Below are 10,711 nucleotides of genomic sequence, written 5' to 3' on the forward strand. Positions count from 1 at the left end.
TTAATTTAATTTAGAAGCAATTAATTTAGTCATTAAAGATAAATTAAATAAAAGTCTCAATTTTCAAAATTAAGTTTCGAAATTCGTACCTTCAATCCATAATTTTCAATCACGACATGAAATTAACTATAAATATTAAAATATAACATTAAATCAAAAATAAATTGAACGAGCTATAAACCAAATTTTAACACACACAGAGGTCAAGAAGAAATTGGTCGACCATCAAGCTATAAAACTCAATGCCAAGAATGTCGATGATCAAGGAGAGGCAATGGAAAGTGATGGTCGACGACAAACAATACCAAATTGAGAGGTGATGAACGAAGCGAAGATCGAACATATTAATTTTGATGATAGCTTTGTTGTTGACAATGTATAAATATTTTTTGATTTTTTTAATAACTACTATAACATAATTATAATTAATTGAACTACATTAATACATAATATATTTATAATATATATCCATAATAAATTTTTTAAATAAATTTGGGACCCCACGCCCCTGTTGAGAAATTTCTTCTCACGTCACCTTAGGTCTTACCAACTCGTCTATGCTCATGTGGACAATATTTCCTTTTATATCCTATTGTTTTTGGTGAAAACTTTTCAAATACGACAAAACAATATTTAATATGCGCTAGTGTCTGTATTTATAATTAAGAGCTCTATTATCATCTACACTAGTAATCAAATATCAAGAACAATATAAAGATAAATAATGTGGTAATTAAATGATGATACCAAAACAAATGTAGCATATCTTATTGATACGGGCGAAATAATCATCTCCCTAATCAGCAAATAAATTAGAAAGTCGTACGTCCTTCTGGTCTCCTGCTTCCTCGGTCACCTGCAGAGGGGAACAATCTCCTGATCTCCTACTCCTTTGGTCACCTGAAGAAGTCGTACATCCTTATTTTGGGCTGTCACCTGATTCACGAATACACGTTAGAGGCGTCGGATGGTCACCCGGCGAAAACCCTCCGACGCTCAAGTCAACGATCACCTCCACACAAAACAGGAGAGCAAAAAGCTTTTATAATCCAAAGAGTCACTTACTTTAAAATGGAGAGCTTGAGTGGTATTTATAGGCAAAATTGAGCTAAATTGCTCATTAACCCTCTTGGGCCCAAAAAATTGGTAATTTACCCTACTAGGGGCTAAAAATGCAATTTAGTCCTTCAGGACTTCAAAATTAAGAATTAGTCATTTAAAAATGCGATTTTTGAAAATTGATCTACTTAATTTAGTTATATATTTTAAATATATAAAAAATATACTTATACTCGTCAGTCCCCTACTCTCGAACAACTGTAATTCTCTTTTGAAGATGATCGAGAGTATTATCATCAATTACTCAAGAATTATACTTTTAATTAACATGGGTTTGAAAATTTTTGTTTTTATTATTATTTTTTTAAATATTAATTGGGCCAAAGATACGGTATTTAGGGTTTTTCCTTTACTTATAAATAGGCTTTTTGACCCCTCGTTCGTAGGCTTTTGCATACTTTTCGAGAGATGGCAGGTAATGGATCTACTCCTTGCTTCTCTATATGAATTTATTGCTTGCTTTTTTATATGCATTTAAATTTTGCACCGATGCATCGTTTTATCCCCTCTTATCCTTGCTACGTTCCTTTTTTTTTTTTTTTTTTTTTTTTTTTTTTTTGGATTTCGCCTGTTCTTATATCCAGCCAAGGTGCCGATTGGAGGTGGAGATGAAGAACAAGAGTCGGCGATTAAGCTTCGGAGTGTTCTATTTTGACAGCTTTACGGTGAGGCAGGGCTGGAGTTTGGGAGGATGAGCCGTGGTGGCTAGGTTCGTGAGCTGGCGAGGTAGGATCGCGATGGCGATGGTGGTTCTGTGACGAGAGGTGGCCGCGTATTGGTGGTGAGCCTATTGTAGCCGAGCTCAATACGATGCTGCGATGCGGTGGAGATTGGGGGATACGGCAGCGGCACTCTCCTGAGCTAGGCGATGGGAGATGGTGGAGGAGAGGTGCTGGCGGGGTGGTTTCTGTTGGAGATGGGTGTAGCGGCGAGCTACTGGGATTCGAGGAGATTGAGCGGGCGTCGCTCATCTTGGTAGTGGAGGCAATGGTGGTGCCGTGGTTGCTCGTGGCGTGGTGGAGATGGGAGCAGCGGTGCGCTGCTAGGCGGAGAAGATGATGCACGATTTCTCGTGGTTGGAGCTGTGCGGTGGTGATTGTTTGATGGAAAAGGGTGCGAGTTTGCGGGCTGGTTGGCAGGGGGTGAATCGAGCTCGTGGGGCTGAGCCGTTGTAGCAGACTCTGCTTGATGGCTGGGCGGAGGGGGTGTGCAAGCTGCTGCTGTTGGCAGGGGGTGATGGTTGTAGCGGGGGGGTGGTGAAGGCGAACAGGGGTCGTTTGTAGTCGTTTGTAGTGGTTTTTAGTGATGGCATCGGCGTGATGCTGGGTTGTGTGTGCATAGAGCGGGCGTCGCTCACGGTATTGTTTGGCGGAGACGGGGCAGCGGCGTGCTGCTGGGAGTGGTTGTGCTGATGAGCAGGTGTCGCTCTTGATTGGCGGAGGGTTGGTGATAGGCGGTGAGGAGGGCAGCAGCGTGCTGCTGGGTTGTGTACTTACAGAGCGGGTGTCGCTCTCTTTGGTGTCCTTGGGTTTTTTTAAAAGGGGAGCGGGCGTCGCTCATTTTGGAGTTCTCGCAGTCTTCATTCTCACCTATTTATTGTTAATCCTGTTGATTGTATCTTATGTGTATATTATATATGTTGTATGTTTGCGCATTAATCATTTTTTAGGAATATCTTTAAGAAAGAATCTCAAATATATAAAATTTAATTCGTGAGATCCTCGCTAAATTACGTAGGATGCGGCAGAGGGAAAGAATATTTTTTATTAATGTCTTTGCGAGAATCCCAAACTAAGTTCAATCATAGCCTTGATTCCGAGCGATACACTGATACTGAATTGTCGGCTTATAGACCCAGCTCAAGTGTAGGTATCGTCCATTTGAATAATTCCGTCCCACTTGACGTCAACATCATTATAGAGCCTAAAGCCTGTCGATTTTAATCTTGAGCCCGACCCTGGTTCTTCTAGCGAGTCAGACAGTGATGGGATTCCTGGTGACACGGTGTCCCATCCTTTGTCTAGTGAAAGCGTTTCTTACTTGTGCCGCTGCAAAAGAATACCCAGCTCCTGTGACATTATTGTTCCGTGCCCAGGTGACTCTCGTCACTCTCTGACTATTGGTTTTTTCACAGTTTATGTTGAACACCTGAACATCGGGTTTTCAATTCCTCCTTGACCTATCCTGATAGAGTTAATAAAGAGTTAAGGTGTCAGTCTCAGTCAGTTGACTCCTAACGCCCTTCTATACTTTTTTGGATTTCGACATAAAACGAGTGCTTTTGATTTGGATCCAAGCCTGGATTTATTTCATGCACGTTTTTCGGCTCGTCCGACGAAACCAGACTCTGATATTTATTTTCAGCCCCGTCCGAAGTGTAGGTTCTTACGTAAACTTCGATCTCACCGAGGTGCTTGGAAATCAAACTTCTTTTATGCGAAAGATTGCGGGTGGGGGGTGCCTGTGGAATGGAGCTCTGGGCTTACTATAATAAAGAATAAAGAATCTTTTCTTGAGCTTCAATCACAGTGTCGGTCGTTGGGGCTCTTTAACGAAAATTTTGACCCTCGGTGTTTAGTTAGTTCTGGTACTATTTAGGTCTTTTGCGCGTGCAATCATTTATTTGTCGTATCTACTGCTTATATTCGTTTTGTTCTGACCATTTTTTATATGTATGCAATCTCTCTTACAGGTAACCAGGTTGACCTGAGTAAGCTCCGTCATCGGGAGAAGACTTCTGGCCGCCCTCTTCCTTGAAGTGGGCCGAAGCACAAGGGGAATGGGAGAGATGCATCTGATCGTGTCGGTGCGTTAGTTCCCCATTCTGGAGAGAGCCAAGGCCCGGCACCGCAGGGCTGCCAAGGCCATAGTACCCCCTCTTTGCCTGATGAGAGAGCTCCAGGTGTTGTTGAGCACCGGAGAGGGGCAGGTGAAAGGCCGGTGGACGAGGGTAAAAAAAGGGGTGAAGTCCCTTCTGCTGATCCTGCGAAGAAACTTCGGGAGGCTTCATTCTCTTCGACGAGGAAAGCAAGACCACACCTTTTGCTCCTGGACGGGGTGAATAGAGATGGTGCAGAGTCCTTCTGGGACTCTAGTGACTTTGAGATTGGTCTTAGGCGGGGGGCCAAGGTAGTGGGGGATTATGATTTCAGCCACTTGATCCCTCGATTTTCCTTGGTCTTACACCAGTCTATTGTCCTTGGCTCTTGTCAGATATTTTTGAACAGTTTATTTCCCTTATCTTGATATTGTTAATAATGTTTTTATTTATTTATTTTGCTTTATTGGTTTCAGATTTTGTTTGCTGTACGAGCTCTGGAAGCTCGAGAGGACAAGGCTCGGACCGACGAGGCCAAGATTCTGAAGGAGTTGGCCAAACTGAAGGAAGATGTTGTTCGCCTGGAAGCTTCGGAGGTTAAGGCAAAGGAGGAGATTCTCCGCTTGGGAGGGGAGAATACTAGCTTGAAGGAGGAAATTAGTCAATGGCCGGAGAAGCTCGGCGTGAAGGAAAAGGAGGGGGAGGCTCTTCGTTCTGAGCTTAGTGCCCTTTATGAGAGGCATTACACAGAGGTGCAGACTGGGGCTGGGTTTTTGTTGTAAGACCCGAAAATATTAGGTTCTTAATTATGTGATTTAAGATTTAAATTTCGAATAAGAGAGACAATATGAATTTAAGAATGTATGGAAATTAGAGATTTCAATTTTGGGTCAGAAATATTTAATTTGAGGATTTTTCGGATTTTAAGATTTTAATATCCGGAATTCTTAAATTAAAAAGATTAAAAATATTTGAATTAATATTTATGGAATTTAAGATGTGAATTCCAAGATTATAAATATCAAGAATTGAATTTGCGAATGAAATCCGAGCAAGGACCCATTTGCAAATATTGAGTAGTTCAAGGACTAAAATGCGATAAGGTCCGAAATGATTTAATTTTAATCCGAGAATATTTAATTTGAGAATATTTAGAGGTTAGAATGAAATTCTATTATTCTTAAATTATTTAGGATTAAAATTGAATTAAATCGCTTGTCCGGAGACTGATTTGCAATTAGGTTAAAGTTTAGGGACCAAAGTGCAATTTTCTTTGCAACTTGTATTTTTAAACGTGTAATCTGATCAGTTTTCAGCCCAAATTCCAGAATCAAACGTGGGAATGGAGAAACAAGGGTTCCAAGTCCATTTTTGTCCCTTTAAGCTCCGATATCTTTCGTTCCGCCCGGTAGAATTTCCGATTGAACATATATTTGCGATCACAGCTCCGAGTGCTACGTTTTGACGTAAGTTTTATGAAGTTCTACCGTGTTTGAATTTTAAGTTGTTGTTAGAATTATGATTTGATTGTATAAACGTGTTCTAGCATATACGACGATAGCATATCTAAGACGGATCGGAAAAAGATCGTCGTTTGAACATGTTTTCGATTTTTGAAAGATTTTTCAGAAATCTGATTTTTAGGGGCTGATGTTCACGTTTTATACTGCTGGAATTGGTGATGATATTTAATTGATATGCTTGTATTATTGATGTTAATGCCTTTGGGATTTTCGAATTCGAACCGTTACGCCGTCGGTTTTGATTTTGACCGAACAATCAAGTCTTGTAGTTGTTTCAGAATTTATGAGATTGTAGTGATATTGGGAGCTGATATTGAATTGAAAATCAATGCATTTCAGATTTGAATGCAAAAGATCGAATTCGAATCGACGAACTCGAGAAGTTTGCCTTTGAACCGAGAAAGACTGAAGAAGGTGTGAAGCTAGTTTGCTTTGAATGATTTTACTGATTTGAGCAGATTTTGATGGAAGTTCTTTGATGTTATTTGTCCAGCATTGGAGCTTCTCAGATTCAGAAGGAAAGGTATGAATAGACATTAATAAGATGGGTAGAATAACTCGAGATTGTTTCTGAGTATCGAGTTGCCTAAAATCACATACATGCATGTTTTCATATATGTTATTGTTTATGTTTACATAAATGAGATAAATTATTCAAGATAGATATCTTCTTGAATTCCCAGAATATTTATGTAAATGTTTACTTGTCTTCTTTGATTTATAGTATTTTTTGTATTGAACATGTTTTATGTATTACATGTGATGCTTACAGATTTGTCGGTATCCTTGATTGATTATATGCTCATATGATTATATGATTGATGTGTTCAAGATGTTGTTTTAGCTTATGTATGATTTAACGCATCCAGATTATGTTGCATTCATCTTGAACTCCAGCCTGAAAAGCACAGAGGGTTGAAAGACCTAGAGTGCAGATGACGTTTGGAGAACTGTTGTAACGCCCCATTTTTATCTTAAATGAGTTTATTTGAGTTAATCGGAGATTACAGAGTTCACGAGCCGACTCGATTTTGATCAGGGTCCTTTTTGCAAAAATTGGATTTTTCAGGGACTAAAATGCAAATTGTGGATTTTATATATTATCTACTCTTAGAAATTGGTTGACAAAGTCTTCTTCATCCCCTCCAATCCGTCTCCCTCCATTCTCACGCCTCCAAGCTTTTCCAAGCTTTGGGATTCCAGTCCGAGCACGATCTGGCCGTTGAAATTTATTTCTGAAGGCAGTTTAGCGATCACTGCAGCGAGAGCTCCGTTTTATCGTAAGTTTTTCTACGATCGGATACATTCTGGTTTTTGGATGTTGTTAGAATCGTTTGAGATTCGAGTATGTTGTTCTCTACAGAGTTCTGATCGTTTATTATCTGTCGGTTTTGAATTAGAGCGACGTTCGGATTTGTTATGATTTTTGGAAGCCATTTTCGAAAATGTGGATTTTGAGATTGATGGGTTTGCTTTGTTTTGGTTGTCTTAGAATTTTATGAGGTTATATCGCTATTGAACTGCTGCCTGCGTTGTCGGTTTGTTCAGTTATAGCCGTTATGCCGTCGGTTTGAGTTTTGGAGATTTGAACCGTTTTTGAAGTTGTTGAACTTGGCTTGTAAGTCGATCATGGTAATTGATCTTTGATTGTATCTGAACAGATTCGTTTGGAGTTGTCAAGCCCTGTGTTAGCAGCATTTTGTCGTCGAGAATTGGACGAAGAACGGTAAAGAGATTACCTTGAACCGTTGCCTTTGTTGTGGATTGTTTAGTTGTTGATTAAACCTTTTGTTGTAGCTTATCCAGAGTTGGAACTACTGCATTGAAAGGTAAAAGCAGTCATCGTAGCGGGATAGCATACTCGGGACTGTTGGTTCTCGAGTTTCCCCTTTTTAAATCACATATTGCATTGATACTTGTTCTAGCATGTGGAACTTGTATTTGTTGATTGATTGAGTTTTTGTTATGTGGCTCATGTTTATGTTTCTGTTATGCATTCATCTTGAGCCTACTTTGATTTCAGCGGGCAGAACCGCCCTTTTTGTTAGACGTTTGGGAACTATGATTGAGTGGCCTAGGTTGTAGTATTTCGCCTAGTGCTAGCATACTCATTATGGTTGCTCAAAGTCTAGAGGAGTGGGATACGTGGCACCACCTCGATTGGGAGAGTCGGTGAGTCGTTACGTGATCTCACCCTCGGGATCCCAAAAGCAGAGCAATACTTCCTTGTTTATCAGAATTGATATCCTGGTTTTAAAGACATGCATATCATTAACTTCGACTTGAATATGTGGTTTGACAGTATGTTGTATATTAATTACTTGATATATTGCTTTTACTGGGATTATCATTCTCACCGGTTATCCGGCTGTTGCTTTGTTTTGTATGTGTACTTGGCAACAGGAAGGGCATGATCAAGTCAGCATAGACCTGGCTAGCATCCAGAGCAAGAGATAGAAGTGAGACTCGTTTAGAAGTCGAATCAGCATGTCAACCTAGTTATGTTTTACGATCATGTTTAGTCATTCGAACTTCTCGTATATGTTTTGTAAGCAAGAAACGATGTAGGTGCTATCGAATTGAATGTTGCTCTTCCCTAAACCTTTCTTGTATTGTTATTGGAATGTCAAATACTCTTAATGCAAGTGTTTAGGTTTTGTTTGAGTTTATTGCAGTGCCTTAACTCTTCTGGGCGAGGAAACGGCGCGGGCGCGCTTCCTTTGGAGCGGGCGCGCGGCCTCTTTGCGAGATATGAGCGCGGGCGCGCTGGGATTTGCGGGACGTAGGCGCGGGCGCGCTGATGTCAGCGCGGGCGCGCGAGCCTCATTTTTAAAAAAAAAAAAATATTTATTGGGTTCTTGATTACTTATCGCTTGTTGTCTGATATTAGTTGTTTAGAAACGAGGTCTCACATTAAGTGATATCAGAGCTGTTGGAAAACTCGGCTCTCAGATCAATCACGATTGATACCCGGTGCAGCGGAAGTTTAAAAATTTTATTATGGAACAATTCCATAGTGTGGGTATCAACCGTTTAACGATTAAATTATTTGTGTGTGTAAAATTAAATAACTATTATTAAATTTTACCTTCAATCTCGAAGCGAGATTATTGGACACCACACAGATTTCTCTGCGCTTCTTGTATCTCCCTGGAACTGATGAACAAGCTTTCCTTCAATCAGGTCCACGAATAGAGGTTTAATCCCTCTGATAGATTGCACTAGAAAATCTATCAGAAGTTTTCTACGAAGAGAATAAACGAATTTGATTCGCTATTCTGGACTGCAATTCAAAATCACAGACCGGAATTTCTCACGCAGAGAAGGGAGGGGGGCGGCCGAATTGAGAGGGGAGGCTAGGGTTTTTCGAAAAATCCTGTCTCAATTATGACCAGTTGTGTGTAATTTCTGTACTGCAATAACTTATTTATAATGCAGGCCACTAACACCTTAGGGCCCATTAGTCATAAGTTGAGGCCCGACAAGCAAAGCCCGCACGTTCAGAAATTAATATAAAATTCATCGTGACTCCGATTGATAAACCGATTTTACCAATGTGCACAGAAACCATTTCTGCACATTTTAAAGTCAAGATAAATTTTCCTGAATCCGAATTCAGTGGTTTCCAAAAATATACATCCCTATGTCATTTTAGGAAATCCTACTCCCTTACTCTTATTTAAGAAGTCCAACTTCTTTATTCATTAAATTTAACTCTTTAAATTTAACTATCTCAACGGGGATTAAAACTCCATTACACTGTGTGACCCTCAATGGTTCAGGGATACAGCTAGCCGTGGGCTCACAACTCCTTGTGACTCGGAACAACGATTTCCGACTTGCCCAACGAATCATGGTAAAGCGCCTAGCAACATCGCCCCATGATTCCCTAGGTATCACTGATAGTGCCTACAAGAACCAGTAGATTTTGGTTAGCGTACAGTACGGTCCCTTCATCCATATATCCCGACCGAATCAACAACCATTAGTATATCGAGAGTCGCTCAAGATTCGATAACTATGCAATACATCTTGAAGATCAAATTAGTGACATCGCATGTGCTACTAAGAAACCATTTCTTAAATCACATCAAGTACTCTGGCCAGAGATTCGTCACACTAATATCTCCTCAGATCGCATAGGATATCCACACTCGCAAGTATGTGGTGAATCCTTGACAACAATGCATCGACTCCTATATGTGTTGTAACTGTACCCAATCCCGACACCTGATGACCCCCATAGAGTCGGTAAACGAGTCAAAGCACAGTACTAGCATATAGAGTCTCCATGATGTTTCAAGTAGTAAGGACTAATGGTGTACAACCAAAACCGCGGACTTTATCCACTCGATAAGTGATAACCACTTGGAAAGTCCGGATAGGGTAGTTTGATTATTCATCCTATGAATATCCATTTGCATGCTTCGAACATCTCCATGTTCCCTACCAATGAAACGTGGTACTCCGCATCGCAAATGCTAGTCTCAAACTCGAGCGATCCTTATCCTTATTATCGGACGGCTCAATCGACTAGGAACAATTTAGAATATACAGTGACTATAAGATGTATTTTATGATAGACATCCCCATGTTCTACCACATCTTACATACACTATAGTATATTCAAGGTCTTTATCAAAACAACAATAGTATATCACAATATAACAATATGAAGAAAGATAAAGTCATTGCCATTAATAAAAGTGTAAATTATATTAAACAAAAGATCGTTTGTACAAAGAGTCATCAAAGCCCATAGCCACAAGTTGGCTCACTGGGCACCCACTCTTTCAATCTCCCACTTGCCCTATAGCCAACTAGTCATACTACGTAGACCCATTGCTTCGCGATGTTTGTCAAACAATGGTCCTGGCAAGGGCTTAGTAAGCGGATCAGCGATATTGTCTGCAGAGGCCACTCGTTCGACAGTGATGTCTCCTCTTTCCACAATCTCCCGGATGATGTGGTATTTCCTCAGTACGTGTTTGGATCTTTGATGAGACCTTGGTTCCTTTGCTTGAGCAACGGCACCCGTGTTGTCACAGTACACCGGGACTGGACCAACAAATTCAGGAATGACGCCCAACTCTTGGACGAACTTCCTCATCCAAACGGCCTCTTTAGCAGCAGCTGATGCTGCAATGTATTCAGCCTCAGTGGTGGAATCCGCTGTGGTGTCCTGCTTGGAACTCTTCCAAGAGACAGCACCGCCATTGAGCATGAACACAAATCCAGAGGTTGACTTCGA

The 10,711-nt window shown here is 40.6% G+C and overlaps 1 protein-coding gene across 1 annotated transcript; it reads left to right on the forward strand.

The window, feature by feature from the left end:
* Positions 1-1,929: 1,929 nt before the first annotated feature.
* Positions 1,930-7,920, forward strand: LOC140877893 (uncharacterized). Its single transcript, XM_073281494.1, has 9 exons — positions 1,930-2,153; positions 3,879-4,248; positions 4,414-4,715; positions 5,266-5,403; positions 5,800-5,874; positions 5,954-5,983; positions 6,530-6,740; positions 7,122-7,186; positions 7,864-7,920. Exons 1-4 carry the CDS (start codon positions 1,930-1,932, stop codon positions 5,318-5,320), a joined length of 951 nt encoding a protein of 316 aa, XP_073137595.1. The 3' UTR covers positions 5,321-5,403; positions 5,800-5,874; positions 5,954-5,983; positions 6,530-6,740; positions 7,122-7,186; positions 7,864-7,920.
* Positions 7,921-10,711: the final 2,791 nt, after the last annotated feature.

The sequence above is a fragment of the Henckelia pumila genome, chromosome 2 (genome assembly GCF_033568475.1).
Source record: "Henckelia pumila isolate YLH828 chromosome 2, ASM3356847v2, whole genome shotgun sequence".
NCBI classification, from domain to species: Eukaryota; Viridiplantae; Streptophyta; class Magnoliopsida; order Lamiales; family Gesneriaceae; genus Henckelia; species Henckelia pumila.